Below are 16,118 nucleotides of genomic sequence, written 5' to 3'. Positions count from 1 at the left end.
GGTGAAGACAGTACGCTCAATTGTGTTGGACAATCAGATTAGACACAACTCATGACCCTGGGTCTTAACCCCCCACAATCAATACCAAACCCTCACCTAAACCCCCTTAAACCAGACCCTAAAACCCCAGAAATTGTTTTAATATTATTTTAATATAAATGCCCCCACTACACCATATGCATTATTGAAAAGCCCTTTCAAATAAATAATTGTTATGATGGCACACCTGTAGAGTGTTGTGGTTGGTAAATAATTGTGTTTAGGATCATCGATTCTCAAGCAGCCTAGCCCAAAAACGATGCAATAGAATTCCTGCAAAAAAAATGTGGTGTCGTGCATTTCCTGCACTCACATTGTCCTTGGTGTCCCAAATGCCACACCATTAACTAATTATGCAAATATCCCTCATTATGCAGATCCTCTCCGTCTCTAAGAGACTGGGGACATTAACTGGCTCAGGGTCCTCCATCTTCATCCTACACACCTGGCCTGTCAAGTGTGCTATTCAGCACTGTGATGTCATCATCATTGGGTGTTCTGGTTGGTCTACCTCTTTAATAGAATGTGTGAACGCTTTGTGGCATCTATTATCTTTTCAGTACTGATTACTCAGACTCAGTTCTGGTGACTCAGACTAGGACACATGCACTGAGGACTCGTGACTGTGACCCGACTGCAGCACTGCCATAGCTTCGGGAGCCATTCGATATTTTATCACACTGCATGGAACTGATTCTGCTTGTTTTTATCCAGTGGTGGGTCAGAACGGAGACAATTAGGGTTTACTGTGGCCTGAGCCATTGGTCTCGCTCTTTCACATATAATAGAGCAGAACATTGTCTTTTTACAAAAGGCTTCCTCTTTATTGACGGTTTGGCCTCAACATCCAGAACAAAGGAGGAAAAAAAGAAATATACTTTACAGATGATTTAATACTATGAACAATAAATAGCTTTTTGTAAATGAAAATAAGTCATTGAAGAAACAAAGAACCGCGTTGACACCTTGTAGAACGTCGACAGTGGTAAAGTCGGCACAATCTTACTGATAAGCTGAGTTTTTTTTGTATTTATTATTATTTTGGCAGCTATGGCTGAGGAAAATGTTAAACACAGAATTCATTAACACAGGATTTCTGCCGGTGCATATCATAACCCATTCTTCTTCCTCTACATAATAATCAACACACATTTACAAAGATTTACAGCACTGCATTGTGGGAGAGGGGAGCACCCGTCGGGATATGCTGTTGCCTGGCAACAGGAGGAAGAGATGAAGCCTGTAGTTTCTAAAATGAGACTTAGATGGAAAAAAGGAAGGAGGGGAGAGGGGGTGTACACATGAGGTAAAAAATAAAACAGACTTCGCTGAAGCCTACAGACGAGATGTATGTTTGATCCGTCCATTTTTAGAAATTACATCGTTCAGGTCTGAAAGTTCAGATTGCAATCATTTATTTGTCCTTGTTTTGCACACTTTATCAGGCAGCAGGGGTCGATGTCACAATTCTGGTGTAAAAAAGGGAATGAAAATATACAATTGCATTTATATAAACAAAAACAACATAATTGTGACGTGATCAAAGTATATAGGAAAGAGCAAGAGTTGAGTTTGAATCTCAGCCTGTATATACTACGGTCGTGTTGGGTGACTAACGTGTTACATCTGTGGAGCTTGGGGACAGGATATTTGGGAAGTGATTGACGCTGGCATCGTCCAATCCAGGGGGAGGATCATCATCAATGATCGGCTGTCAAGCCATGGGGAAAAGCTGGGGTTCATTTCAGATTGGAGTAGGCCCAACAAGTACAACTTTTTTAGGATGCCACAAGGGGGGACAATGTCATTCACATTAGTATCGCCACCCCCTATCTTCCTCCCCCTGCCACGCACACACACACACACATCCACACTCATCCCCACCCAAACCCCCAAGCCACACCAGCCCTTATGTGTATTGCTTTGTTCGTCTGGAGTGGAGTCGTCCGCTTCTTAATCTTCTCTCTCTCTCCGTCGCCACTTCTTGCCTCATTCTCCCAGGTATTAAAAAAAAAAAAAGGAATCTGCTGAACCCTCCTTTTTCTTTTCCTTTTCATGTTTTAGATATTGGGGCCCTTGATCCTGCTGGCATCCTGTAGTCTGGGGGAGGTGTAGGCCGAGGCGGCCAGGCACATGGCGGCCTCGCAGTACCCGAGCAGGCCTGTGGGGCCCGCCCTGCCGGGGAGCCCTGCCACGCCCGCCGACCCCTGGGGGCCCCTCTCGCCCGGCCTGCCGTCCCGGGCCACGCCGTCGGTGCCGGCCGGTCCTGTGGAGGAAGGAAGGGTCCGCCCGTTCATTAGTCCCCAGAGGGGCCGAGCGGTACGTACCGGTGTGTGTGTGTGTGTGTGTGTGTGTGTGTGCGCGTCAGTCACTGAGCTCCGCTCAGGCGTTTTTGGATGAAATCCATCATTATTCCTTATTCCTTGTAAATTCAGTAAGTTGTAGGTTGTTAATTGTAATAATATTCAAGCGACGACCTAAAACGCAAATGGCAAATAAAATGGGATGAAAACGGCCTGACACAGTTCTGATTATATAGTGGATCTCTTACCTCATCATAAAGCTACAGTTACAAAACGTACTGTGTGTGTGTGTGTGTGTGTGTGTGTGTGTGTGTGTGGGTGTGCGTGTGTGTGTTTTGTGCGTGCGTTTGTGTGCGTGTGTGCACACAGGCATAGTTCTGCAAATGTGTGTTAACCGCTGTTGGATTTTATATCTGTGCTGTTGCGGCCCTCTTTGATTCACCGACAGCATCTGTTAAATGACTAAAGTTAATGAAGCTTTTCAAACTCCTCTGAGCGGCGTCTCCTGGGGCACGGCTACGGTGGATTCAGCGAAACCCTGCACACGTACTGCCTCCCTCGAAACGCAGCCCATGGTTGTGCTCACAATGCCCAACGCCTTTTATTTTGCTCCCTTTATGGACCATTTGGATGCATGTGGCATCCCCTTCACACTATTATGTGGCAGAAGGGTAAAAGTCTGTGTGTGTGTGTCTGTGTATGTGTGTTACCGGGTATTCCTGGAGGTCCGGGTGCGCCAGGGTGAGGTCTGCCTGGGTCTCCTCTGTCTCCCTTTGCTCCTCTCTTTCCTGGGGGCGGCGAGGGGAGATGGTGCATTTGCATTAAAACTGCATTAAAATGTAACCAAACACTGCTGAATGGTGATCGGTTGTTGGCTGATCAAGTGATGCCAATGGTGATACAAACTGTAGGGTTGTCCCCGTTTTCAGATTAGTTGTTGGTTTTGTTTTTGCTTTATGTTAGCTCATTTCCAGAACAGTGCTATACCGGTACACCCATTTGAAAACCAACAAAAACCTGTTGATAGGTTGGTGTCAACCAATAGTATCATAACCTGCTTCCACTCCCCTTCGCATCAATGGGCTAGCACACACCCTGCTAGCCTCTTTTTAGACAATTGTATGATCAAATCATATCCAAGGATTTTAATATGCTTTGCCTTTCGTTTTTTTTTTTACCTCCAAACACATCACATTTACTGAAGAAACAAACTCAACTCTGGGTGCCGTGCCGTGTCCGAGGCGAAAGCGCTGCCCAGCTTACCTTTGAGTCCTGTGTTGCCGATCTGTCCCGAGCCGCCGATGATGCCGGGGATGCCTCGGGCCCCTGTGTGGCCGTGGGGCCCCTGAGCGCCGGTAGGTCCCGGGGGTCCGGGCGGGCCGGGGGGTCCCATGACACCCGCTCCGCCGAGCACGGCCCTCTTGGCGCTCACCGCCACGGCCGCCAGCCTCTCTGCGGGGTGAAGAGCGGTGGAGAGATGTCATTATCGCCCGAGAAACCATTTTGATTTAATGTGTTGGCGGGCCGACTTGATTGCGCCGGGGAGATGAAAGGTTTTGTTGGAATGAGCTCATTTAATCTCTCCGACGGACATCAGAGGCGAGTGCTTCGGGGAGCTCACCCTGCAACATCTTCAGCACCACTTCGATGATGTGCTGGTCAGACGCATCCCGTCCCTGGAGAGACAGAGAGAGAGAGGGGGAGGGGGTGTGGGGGGGGGGGGAAGGAGAGCACAGGTTGAGCATCTCAAATAGACTCGGCTGAGAACTGAAGTATCGGCTGAGTGCATAGAAGTAACACCTACCTATGAAATTGGTTAACAAACAGCTTTATCAAGGCGATTGATTAGTTTACTCATTCAATGGGCAGCTTGAATCATTTAGAAGAGGATTAGTTAGCATAATTAGGGTAGGGTAATTAGCATAGCATCCTAATTTGCATATTGGTATAATGAGCTATGCTACACATCTTTAGCAAAGCATAGTGTCATTAGCATTGCGTACTATTAGCATGGCCTAGTAACATTAGCATAGACTAGCAACATTAGCATAGCGTAGCATGTCCTCTGAACTCACGCTGGCTCCCACAATGCCGGGCATGCCTGGCACTCCTCTCTCGCCGCCCAGTCCCCTGGGGCCCGGGAGGCCGAGTGGCCCCTGGTCCCCTGGCTTACCGGAGTCCCCTGTGGGTCCGTTGAAGCCCAATTCGCCCCTCACTCCTTGCTGAGAAAAGAAGGAAATGGGGGGGAAAGAGATGGTGAACTGACAGTGTGAGACAATAGGCCAAACGGATCACTCAAAGGTAGAAACTAGGCTTCCTTCTTCAGCTGTATCGAAGAATGTGTGTCACTGTTTCATGACAAGTTGACAACACTTGACAGCTATTTCAAGTGTGTGTTTACAACATGATAACTCATAACTAAACAATGACAACTCATATCTCGAAGGTTGATTCATATTTTCAATGCCAGATTCTGATTAAAATGTGAATATTATACTTGTAGAGCAGTGGCGATCTCTCTAAGACTGCAAGAAAATTTCAAAATTAAGCAAGCGAGTCGAAAGACAAACTGCAATGTATTTCTTGATATTTGCTTGGCGAAATTGCTTCACAATTTTCATCGTACATTTCATACACTTATTCACACAATTCCTTGCTTCAGTTTAACATAATTCCCACATTTCCTTGTTCTAGTTTAATATCGTTTTGATAGTTGGCCATCACTTTGATTCAGGGAGCCTGAGGTCTGAACTTCAAGTCCTGTATTCAGATCAGTACTTGCAGGGTGACAGGGGAAAGCTGTGTGATTTCTTGGTGTTCCTTAAAGACATGGAGTTGGACAGTGCAATGCCTCAGCTTTATAAACTGTTATCATTAGTGGCAACAATTTGAGCTACATCTGCAGGTATATAAAGGAGCTTTTCCTGTTTAAAGCGGCTCAAGTCCTACACCCATAACACAATGGGCCAAGGCTGTTTAAGCAGCCTAGCTCTGCTGGCCATTGAGATGACACTGGTCAAGTCACTGAAAAAGACAGCTACTTGGTATGATAGAACATTTCCTTGAAAAGGAACAGAGAGGATAATTTACATATACATAAATTGACAATTTATATGATGTAGGCCGAAGATGAGCTTCCCCTTTTTGAAAGACCAGCAGCCGCCACTGTTGTAGAGATATAACGGTACTAATCACAACATGTACAGAACGATGAGTTCCGTTGTAGAAGGTTTTAGGCTTGGATAATAAACTGTCAACATCCGTTCAAACCAGAGCTCAAATTTCTGTCAGATAAAGCTAAAAAAACAACCACAGTTACTCTATTAACGCAGGGATTCACATTCGATAACATGAAGCAACTTAAAAATGCAACAAAAGGAAAATACTGGAGAGGGGTCTTAAAGGAAGGGAAGGGTTGGGTCTCAACACATGTCCATCTGACATTAAACATCCAACATCCCAAAACAACTCACCTGGCCTTTGGGTCCGGGTTCCCCAGACAAACCCTGTGCGAAAAAAACAAAAAACAAAATCAAGATCAATCATCATTTGTCCTGTTTACCTGGTCTCTTACTTCAGAGAGGGAGCGAGAGCGGCGTGAATCATACAAGAGACCCAGCGCGTGCATCCAAGGAAGAGCGTCTTAAGCACGCCGCATCAGCCATCTTGGTTCGGCTCATTACCTCGCTGTCAAGCCCCTGCCTCATTTGATACCGTCATTTGATTTATTTTTTCCCCCGCCCCCCCACCCATCCCAAATGCATATTCACAGCCCCTGTTGTTGTGGTTGTTTTGTTTTTAAATCATATATTTGCCAGCGAGATGATAGCGTCTTTCTGCTCGCTTCTGACAGTACCATGTTTCAAACAAGCTCCTTGCTCTTCTAGGGGACTGTAGGGTTGACTGAAGAGTGCTGTGGCTGCTGGTGACAGATTATCCTAATCTCCTTCTCTGTATATTGTCATCTCCACAACAAGGTGATGTTATTTACCTTTTCGCCTTTCTCCCCGCCAAGTCCCTCCACACCGGGGTCACCCTTTGGAGACAAGCATAGTGAGATTGAGGGGATGTGTGTGTGTGTGTGTGTGTGTGTGTTTACGACAAAAGAGTATGTCAGAAAAAAAAGGCTGTGTTTTAAAGCCCGACTTCACGACGTGGGCAACTGCAGATAATCCGCTTTTAAAATGGAGCCTTTTATACTCACAAAGTCCCCCTTTGCTCCAACTTTTCCTTGGAAACCCTGAAAAGAGAGACATGGTGTTAGTCATAAATATGCTGAAATCTGGGATACCGAGTCCTGAGAGGGAAAAAGCGGGAAGAAAAACAAGAAAAAAGGGGCTACTGATTCAAGCTGGATACGCAAGATATCTCAAAGTAAGAAGGATGTAGTTTCATCTCTAAAACTAGGGAGATGATGACTGCGAGATTATCATTTATATTGCCTGAGCCCTTGCATTCTTTGATTTACTGTGGAGGCTCTGTGGGCCACGCTTTTGCGGGTAAACACTGCCCCCTAAAGGGCACATTTATAAAGCAGCATCCGCACGCTTTGATCAAACACAAGAGTCGGGACCGCAGACAGCCACAGACATAGGAAGATTACGAGTGTGATCTCAGAGACAGCGTCACACACACACACAACCGCACAAATCACACACCTTGTCTCCTTTGGTCCCGGAGAGGCCTTGGGCCCCGGGGACTCCGATGGGCCCCCTCTCTCCCTTGTTTCCCTGTGGAGAAGAACGGTCCGGAGCGACACGGTGAGCTATACAGACAGCATAACGCTGGAGATAGGAGAGTATAGAAGCTACAGAGGAGATTATGTGTGTGTGTGTGTCGTGTTGTTTTTGTGTTTGTTTTTTTACTCACTGCCTTGCCGACGATTCCCTGCGCGCCCACCGGTCCCCGCTCCCCTCTGTCTCCCTGCAGGAGAGGAGGAATGCTCAGGAGGTGCAGAACACACACCCACACACACATACACCTACACAAATACACATTTACACACACACACACACACACACACAGCTGCAGGTGTTGACATGAGAAGTTCTTCTGCACCAGTTACCTTGGGTCCCGGGACTCCCTCCATGCCAATGTCGCCCGGGAGACCAGGCTCGCCCTGGAAGGGGGGAGATAGAGAGGGAGAGAGAGAAGGAGAGAAGGAGACAGCAGAACAGTCAGGTGCATCAGTCACTCAGTATGAAACCGTGGTGGGAGATGCAGTGTGCTAGCACGCAATGGACTCTCTTTCGAATATACTGTAGTATAAAGCGATACACAACCATATAAATGGTTAAATCTTTGTCGCTCTTTTGACACATGGAGAGGTTGACGGATTGGCTTTGAATGCATGCAACAGTTCCTGACGTATTGATTGGCGTATTTACCAGAGGTCCGGGGGCACCTGCCATGCCGACATGTCCCCTGGGTCCTGCCTCCCCCTGTAGGTGGAATGAGGAATTGACATGAATTGACATGAAAAGAACGCATGCAAGTGTGATCTAATGGGAGTAACGATGCACATGGCCTCACCGTGCCTCCAGGTCCCCCCTTTGTGCCTGGGCTTCCGGGCAATCCCTAAGAGAGACAGGGAGAGAGTTAGATTGAAGATGCAGTGTAGGACAACATTTTCCCATTAGGTGTACACTGCATTTATATGTGCCGACCTGACAGGAAAACTGATCGCAGATTTCCACAATGGGATCTGCAGTCGAATTGGATGTGATTGTGTTTAGTTAATGGATATTTCTGGCACAGAATTGATGCTGCAAAGTTGTTGTTTGGTAATGCTACATAAATATTTGTACACAAGGTGTTCTCAGACTAGAGGCTTATTTGTCCCTAGAATAAATCCCACTAGGGATTTAGAATAATTGGGCAGATTGAATGCATTGTCTATCCTGTGGGGAATTGGCCATGCCTGTTTGATTTGTAAAGTGAAACTTCCACTTTACCTTTACCTTCCGAGAGCGCCTTCTTAAGATCATTTATATTCAAATGTGAGAAATAGCATCTAATTTAAATTCTGAAAAAGTTATTTATTTTCTACCCCCGTCCCCCGTGCTTATTTTATTACCTCTCGGTCCCATAGAGAGGAAGAGAGAGAGAGAGAGAGAGAGAGAGAGAGAGAGAGAGAGAGAGAGAGAGAGAGAGAGAGAGAGAGAGAGAGAGAGAGAGAGAGAGAGAGAGAGAGAGAGAGAGAGAGAGAGAGCTGTGCTACATTCAGGGAATATTTTCGAGAAAACAAAAGGTGTTGGCAACTGGAATGCATTAAGCGGCTTTAAGACATTACCACGGCGAGCCAACGGGGAAGGAACAATATGAAAATGTCAAGAGGATCATAATCGTCTGACCATCCCCGCCCGCCCCCCAGCTCCGACCCTTTCAAAAGGGCCGTAATCCGCGTGATGTATAACCGACGGGGGGTGGGAGCTCGGTAAAGATGCATCGCTGTAAATCCCTTAAGAGCTCCGGGGTGACGCGCATTAAGGCGAGGCTGCCATTACTGATGTCGTGGACTAAAACCTTGGCCTTTTCCGTTTGTTTCCAGGGAAACGGGCTCTGTGGATTTATGCGAATTACAGTCTTTGCTAAGCCGGTGTGTCGCACAAAATACAGAACATAAAAGGAGGAGTGAGTGCCTGCGTGCACGTGTCCCTGTGTGTGTGTGTGTGTGTGCGTGCGTGCGTGCGTGCGTGCGTGCGTGCGTGCGTGCGTGCGTGCGTGTGTGTGTGTGTGTGCGCGCGTGTGTGTGTGTTGGGCCGTTGATTCTTCCAAAGTGATATGTAGTCCCCAGACAGAGAGCTGGTCCCATTTGGGATGGGTCTATTTTTATGCTATGTGAGTTTTCAGTCGCGTCAGTGTCACCATAGCGCCTGCGTAGCAAAAAACCCTGCTCATGGGCCATTAGCCCTTAGTCAGGAAAACACACAATCATGAGACGCACACACGCTGGGAAGACACACACACACACACACACACACACACACACACACACACACACACACACACACACACACAAACACAGGCTCAAAACCTACATACTAAAACATACAGAGAAACTCTCTCACACACTCACACACTCACACACACACACACACACACACACACACAAACTAAGACACAAACACACACACCTTAACACACAGACACACACACACAAAGATATGACACTCATAAACACACAGACAGAAATACACATATAAAACCACACACACATGAACACAATCATACACACACGCACACACACACACACACACACACACACACACACACACAAACACAGAAAACGATCCACCACTGCGGACACACACGGTGGAATGATGATCAATGGCATGTGCTGGGTGGCAGAGTGCTATTTCAAGGTGGTTTAAATACTTAAACAGTCCGGGTCACGGGGGGTCACTGTTAACCTGGAAGAGTGCCCAGAACATAAATCTACTAAATTTACCAGCCTGCTTCTCTGTGTGTGTGTGTGCGCAGCCTCCATTCTGCTCTGCTCTGAGCTAGCGTTGGGCAAAGCAGAGCAGCCCAGAACTCGGCTACGTGGTCTGGGCAACAATCAGCCTCTCGCATCACGAGGGCTGGTTGCACACGGAATGCTTTAGTGGTGACCGGTTTTGTCGTGTTCCAATGTGGCACTCGGATTTGCATAGGAGAACTGATGGGACTATCACTGGGAGAGAGTTAAATGCCCAGATTCACTGTCACACGCACACGCGCACACGCACACATGCACACACACACATATGTGGCTGCACAAGTGGGCAACCAAACACAAAGATATGCAGGTACCCAAATAAAGGAAAACACACACACACATTTACGTGCATTAAACCACAAATCGAGTACAATGCAAATGCACGCACACACCCACACCCACACACAAAGACAAATACCCTCAAACACACACACAGACACACACACACACACACACACATGTATTACTCACCGCTGTTCCCTGGTGTCCGGACGGGCCTGGCCTGCCAGCCTGGCCGGGACCTCCCTGGGTTCAGACAGAAAGAGAGGATCATACATTATCAGGTTGACCAAGGTTGAAGTGGATAAGTCATTCATATTTCCCAATCGGCGCCACGGTTATTTTTTGCTACCTTAATGCCAGGAATTCCTGGCGTGCCGTCCTTCCCATCGATCCCGGGCAGGCCCTGAGTTATAAGAAAAACACCAAATAATAGATGAATTGTTTAAGGTCATAAGCACAATTATCCGTCATTCTCCATTTTCTATTTTATTTTCGTATACTTACATTTTCTCCCTTTTTCCCGACTGCTCCATGCGGGCCTTGAATTCCTCGACCGCCCTGAATAAAAGCAAAGACACAGTCGTCGTCAGCTGCATGCTTTTCACCCAGCACTCAACATGGCGTCAATAGACCGGTCAAACTGTGCTGCAGATCGTTGCCTTTCCCCATCGGGGGATTTTCCAGGGGAAAACTCTAGGAGGCAATGAATCACAGAGTGGGGGCTTTGCTGAGATCACCCACCACGACTCCCTTATCGCCAGGCTCTCCAGGGGGTCCCTGAGGTCCCTCCTCACCCTGTGGAACAGAGAAACACTTAAATCATGTGTGTGTGTGTGTGTGTGTGTGTGTGTGTGTGTGTGTGTGTTGTGTTTGTGAGTCTGTGTGTGTTTCTGTGAGTGATCAAGATTGTGTATGCTCGTGAGTGTGTGTGTGTGTGTGATTTGGTTTTGGCTTTCTTTTCAAATGACTTACCGGTGGTCCTGGGATGCCCACGGGCCCTGTGATGCCCTTGTATCCACGAGGGCCCTGAATATAATAAAAAAAGGAACACAAAAATCTCAAAACGCTGGCATCAATCACGGGAGATCAGCAAGAATGCTATGTTATGTTAATCACTCATTCACGTAATCTAGGGGTCATTAGCACTTGGCTAGGTCCGCTAATGGGCGCTACACCCCGGCCACCCTAACCAAGCCCCATGGACAAACATGCGGCCGTCGGCTCGGGCTTTGGCACCGAGCCTAGCGGCTTCTAACTTGGTGATGGCCTGATGATAACAGTAAGACGAACGACTGCAACGGATCATTAACTACAGATGGGAGGCAGCGGCAGCGGCGGACCCCGGACACCCCCCACCCCCCCTCAACACCCCCGAACCCCACCCCCCACCCCAGCCCATCCACCGACCCCAACAGCACCAACCGACTCATTAGACGAGCTGAGATTTGTGTTAGCATCATTTCCATATGTCCCCATTGCTGGGTAATGGATAGTGTTTGTGTTCAGGGGAGGACTTGCTGTGCATCGTTCTAGGACTGAGCGTACGGTAGGACTTGTTCCCAAGGAGGAACCAGAGGGGGGGGGATGATGGGGGAGCCATGTGTGTGTGTGTGTGTGTGTGTGTGTGTGGGTGTGGGTGTGTGCGATGGGATGAAAAATGTACCGAGGCCCAGTTAGTACTCACCGCTTCTCCTTTGGGGCCCATCATTCCTGGGTAGCCTCTGAGGCCCATAGGACCCTTAGCGAGCGAGGGACGGGGAGAGAGAGAGAGAGAGAGAGAGAGAGAGAGAGAGAGAAGAGAGAGAGAGAAAGACAGAGAGAGAGAGAGAGAGAGATGGTGAGATCCATGGTGGCGTCATTCGCAGAGGGCCACGATGAAATATAGAAAATACATCACGTCTAAATCGTATCGGTTATACGTTATCCGTAGCGGGAGGAGAGGAGGAAGAAACATGAATGGAGTTTCGTCGAAAGAAGTTCCGAAAACGACAAAGGCGACAATAAAATATAAGAAAGAAGGGGAACAGGGGGGAGGGAATCAATCGATAGAGAGGTAGATGAAGAGGACGAGGATGAACCGGGAGTCAGGGCTCCTTTCTTGTGTGTACCGGTGGTCCTGGGATGCCTTGCTCTCCGGAGATGCCCGTCTCTCCTTTGGTGCCCTAAAAGAAGGGAGGGAAAAGGGCACAATGACCACCTCCATTCCACAAAGCACCTCTTCTCCCCCGGAACAGGTGCGCTCTCTGAGCTGTGACATTTAGTGAATGTGAACTAGATTAGGGGTCCCGAGGCACTCGGTCTTAAAAGAGGGTAGGAACATTGCCGTTCAACTCTGTCGTCTCAAAGCCTTTTCGAACTATTCATGCGTTCGCCCAAATTATTTTAGGTCAGCGCTGAGCAGTGCTGACCGGACTCTGCGTGAACGCCACGCACACAACGGGGAGCCAAGGAATAGGTTCACAGGCTGAAATCCAAACACCTATATCCAGAGCACTAAACTGTCCGCACTAGAGACCAGCGACATACCTGGGAGAGTAAGGTGCAAAATAGGTGTGTAGTTTCTTTCCCCTGAATGTCTTGTTTGGGCATGTGTGCATGCGTCTGTATATGTGTACGTGCGTGTGTGCGTGTGAGAGGACAGATTGGGGGCTAATTTCGGGGACCCGACTCACTGCACTCCCTGAGCCCAATGTGTGCTCATTAGCTCTGCCTAATACCACGAGGTGGCAGGGCTAAGCTAACCCTGACCGTCTCATCCTGCCCTTCATGTACCTGGCTCTTCTTTCCGTTTTTTTTGTTTTTTTTTTCATCTGGCTCGCTGCGTGCTGTCTGCGGGGCCAACGGCAGGCCTGACTAATCACAGCCAGATTAGTGCCAGTCATGTTCCTCGGGGGGCTTCATTAGAGCTAATCCTCACCACCGCTGGCCTTGAATGGTGCGCGCGTGTGTAATACCACACGCCCGTGCCAGAATGTGCTGCAGCGACTTTTGTATAAAATGTGTGTGTGTGCCTGTGTGTGTGTGTGTGTGTGTGTGTGTGTGTGTGTGTGTGTGTGTGTGTGTCGCTGTGTCGGTGTGTGTGTGCTGTTCTTTTTTTGTCACACTACCTTTGTGGGGTCCCAACTCTATAAAAGGGGGAGCCCACCCCCCCCCCAAAAAAAAAAAAAAAAACGACTCTGGATGAACAGCCTCCACACAAAAAAAAAGGAAGACCCCCCACGGGGGGGGGGGGGTGGGGGTGGGGAGTGGATGGACTCACCAGTTTACCGATGCTGCCGGAGTCTCCGAGTATCCCGGAACGCCCTTTGTGCCCCTGCAACACAATGAGTCAGCAGTTTCTCTTTGGTAAATGACACCGACCACGACGAACGACGAAGAGGGAAAATAATTGGTCGAGAGCAGTTTGCTTATCGCCTGGCGAGCGCAAGATAGCGCGGTACCAACCTTGACTCCCAAAAGGCCCTGTGGGCCCTTAGGGCCGGCTGGACAATTAGTTGGACACTGTGGAGGTAAGAGGGAGGGGGGGGAGAGACAGAGAGAGAGGATTGTTTCAAATAGTGAAAAGCTGTCAATTGAAGGTCCGGGGAGGGTAAGAATATTAACAAAAAAAAAAAAGGGGAAGAAAATGTCAGCGTAACTTACCTGGAAGCCTGCACTGCCCTCCTCTGCACCAAGGAATTTCCCTGGGGGGCCCTGATAGCGGGGAGGACAGACAGACAGTGAACAGGAGGCATGGACAGACAGAGAGACAGACAAGAGAACGTACAGGAAGTATGGACAGACAGAGTGTGCACAGGAAGTACAGACGGACAGAATGACGGACAGCAATGACTGACTTGAGTATTCAGGACAGACAGATAGATAATATTGACACTAGAGATAGATAGATGATATTGACGAGATAGATGACATTGACGAGAGAGAGAGGAGAGTGACAGAGAGAGAGAGAGAGAGGGTGGGAGGGAAGGAGAGAAGGAGGGAGGGAGGGAGGGAGGAAGGGATGGATGGGAGGGCGGACGGATGGATGGACGTATAGATAGAATCCGAGTGAATCAGAGCTGCAGAGAACGAGTGTTGAGCCAGCACTTTTCTTTTATAATACGTGTCTCTCCATCCCCCTTTCTCCTGCCATCCATCCATCTGTGAGTGTGTGTGTGTGTGTGTCTGATTGTGTGTGTGTGTGTGTGTGTGTGTGTGTGTGTGTGCGCGCGCGTGTGCGCGTGCGTGCGTGTTTATGGACGGAGGAAAAGAGTAAAGGGTGCGCCCCGCGCTGCGCTGATGTATTCCGGCAGCGGTCGGATGAGACAGCTCACTGATCTAACGGGACTTTATTTACCCGAGGACAGCACTAAAGCAAAACAAATACACTCCCCCGAGTCGCGAGCATTACTCTCGGCAGAGCTGCCAAACACCCCCCCATCCCCCAGTCCCCCGTCTCTCACCTACACCCTAGCCTCCCCTGCCGCCGCCCACCCTGCAGGGCCGGTCGGAGGAGGCTGTGCTCAACATTAGGTAAACAAGGAAATAGGCGAGGAAGCAGGTAGCTGAGTGTGTGAGGGAGTGGCTGATTAGGTGCGGAAGGCTTTGAGTTGTGATTCTGAGCATAGACAAGTAGGGCACTGAGTCAGTAGGGCAAGTGAGGGACTTTGTCAGGTAGGGAGTAGTCGTAAGTCGAGGTAAGAAGGCAAGAAGAGTGAGTAGGTAGGTAAGTCAGCAGCTTGCTAGCTCAGTCAAGTATGTCAATAAGTAAGGAGATAAGTTTGGAAAGTATACAAGCTCTGATTGGCTGATATTGATGCACAACACAACATGTCAGAGGGAACACAGTTATACTGCTGACCAGAAACCGGGGCCACAGGGGGCGGGATCTTCGCCCTGAGAAGCTAAAGGCAATCAGCCCGATTGGCTAAGTGTGTTCCAGCATCCACCACAATGATAGGTGATAGCATCCCTCCTAATCAATCAACCCCCAGCGACGATTGGTACGCCACTTTTAATGATTACAGACGATTAGCAGCTGTCCGGCTAGCTCACAAATCTCTCATTTTCTCTCAAAAGCAGCCTCGTTAATCTCCCGCTAATAGAGTCCATCACTCTCCATCGCACATTTGACATCAATCAGAAACGCCCGGCGACAGATAAGAGATTTATGCCCGAAGGAGCTAAGTGCTTTGGCTTTAGTTGGGTGGCTTTAGGCTCTGGGGTTTGGCGTGCCAAGGACACTGCAGAGTTATATGAAAAAGGCACAAAGAAAATATCAAGAGAGGAGGAGGAGGAGGGCCGGGAGAAGACCAATGTATGCAGAGCGACGAACAAAAGGAAACTTACTGGCTTCCCAGGAGGTCCGGGGAGACCGGGGGCTCCAGGGGACCCCCTGATTCCCTGTGGGAAGAGGAGGAGGTGATTATGCACTGTGAAGGGTATTTTGAGGATTTGAGGAGTTTGTAGCTAGGGTTGGAGTGGTGCAGGACAAGATGAGAAAACGGGGCGGTGGCCTACCTTGGTACCACTGAGGCCCATCTCACCAGGAAGGCCTATGGACCCAGCGGCACCCTGTAGAACGAGAGGGAGGGACGGAGAGAGGGGGAGAGGGGGGGAGAGGGGGAGAAGGAGGGAGGAGGGAGGGAGTACAATTGAACCGGTACCACGTTACTGTACCGGTATTTGAGAATCAAACCCAACAAGGTAGCTACTTACAGCCAGTCCGGGCAGCCCGGGGCCCTGTCGGGGAGAAGGGTCAGAGTGGTTAAGAGGGTCAACAAGCGCAACCAATCTGTATTAAAGTCCAAAGCATATCCAGTTAACACGGGATAAGCCCAATTAATAACATGCAGCAGCAATTAAACAAGGCATTGTATACATTGTCAAAGTGCATGGCAAACAGTTGTTCATGGGTTTGTGTGTGTGTGTGTGTGAGTGTGTGTGTGTGTGTGTGTGTGTGTGTGTGTGTGCGTGACTCGGAAAATAAAAAAGGAAACAGTGTGAAAGCAATCAGTTGGTGTTTGTCGTGTCTT

The 16,118-nt window shown here is 48.7% G+C and overlaps 1 protein-coding gene across 1 annotated transcript in view; it reads right to left on the bottom strand.

Moving 5' to 3' along the window:
* Positions 1 to 2,099: 2,099 nt before the first annotated feature.
* col9a2 (procollagen, type IX, alpha 2) overlaps positions 2,100 to 16,118 on the bottom strand; it is a gene marked incomplete at both ends in the record, with an annotated part of 19,957 nt that continues 5,938 nt past the window's right edge. Inside the window, 26 exons of the mRNA XM_084485148.1 lie at positions 2,100 to 2,305; positions 3,053 to 3,130; positions 3,606 to 3,794; positions 3,964 to 4,018; positions 4,418 to 4,564; positions 5,816 to 5,848; positions 6,334 to 6,378; positions 6,547 to 6,582; positions 7,001 to 7,072; positions 7,212 to 7,265; positions 7,408 to 7,461; positions 7,730 to 7,783; positions 7,875 to 7,919; positions 10,294 to 10,347; positions 10,454 to 10,507; positions 10,609 to 10,662; positions 10,846 to 10,899; positions 11,077 to 11,130; positions 11,789 to 11,842; positions 12,213 to 12,266; positions 13,364 to 13,417; positions 13,549 to 13,605; positions 13,747 to 13,797; positions 15,433 to 15,486; positions 15,604 to 15,657; positions 15,802 to 15,825. Of these exons, the coding sequence (XP_084341274.1) occupies positions 2,100 to 2,305; positions 3,053 to 3,130; positions 3,606 to 3,794; positions 3,964 to 4,018; positions 4,418 to 4,564; positions 5,816 to 5,848; positions 6,334 to 6,378; positions 6,547 to 6,582; positions 7,001 to 7,072; positions 7,212 to 7,265; positions 7,408 to 7,461; positions 7,730 to 7,783; positions 7,875 to 7,919; positions 10,294 to 10,347; positions 10,454 to 10,507; positions 10,609 to 10,662; positions 10,846 to 10,899; positions 11,077 to 11,130; positions 11,789 to 11,842; positions 12,213 to 12,266; positions 13,364 to 13,417; positions 13,549 to 13,605; positions 13,747 to 13,797; positions 15,433 to 15,486; positions 15,604 to 15,657; positions 15,802 to 15,825 (1,740 nt within the window). The remainder of the gene's footprint in view (positions 2,306 to 3,052; positions 3,131 to 3,605; positions 3,795 to 3,963; positions 4,019 to 4,417; positions 4,565 to 5,815; positions 5,849 to 6,333; positions 6,379 to 6,546; positions 6,583 to 7,000; positions 7,073 to 7,211; positions 7,266 to 7,407; positions 7,462 to 7,729; positions 7,784 to 7,874; positions 7,920 to 10,293; positions 10,348 to 10,453; positions 10,508 to 10,608; positions 10,663 to 10,845; positions 10,900 to 11,076; positions 11,131 to 11,788; positions 11,843 to 12,212; positions 12,267 to 13,363; positions 13,418 to 13,548; positions 13,606 to 13,746; positions 13,798 to 15,432; positions 15,487 to 15,603; positions 15,658 to 15,801; positions 15,826 to 16,118) is intronic.

Source organism: Micromesistius poutassou, assembly GCF_964030765.1.
Source record: "Micromesistius poutassou genome assembly, chromosome: 20".
Lineage (NCBI taxonomy): Eukaryota > Metazoa > Chordata > Actinopteri > Gadiformes > Gadidae > Micromesistius > Micromesistius poutassou.
The sequence above is the reverse complement of the archived record's forward strand: the minus strand, read 5'-3'. Positions and strand labels throughout refer to the sequence as shown.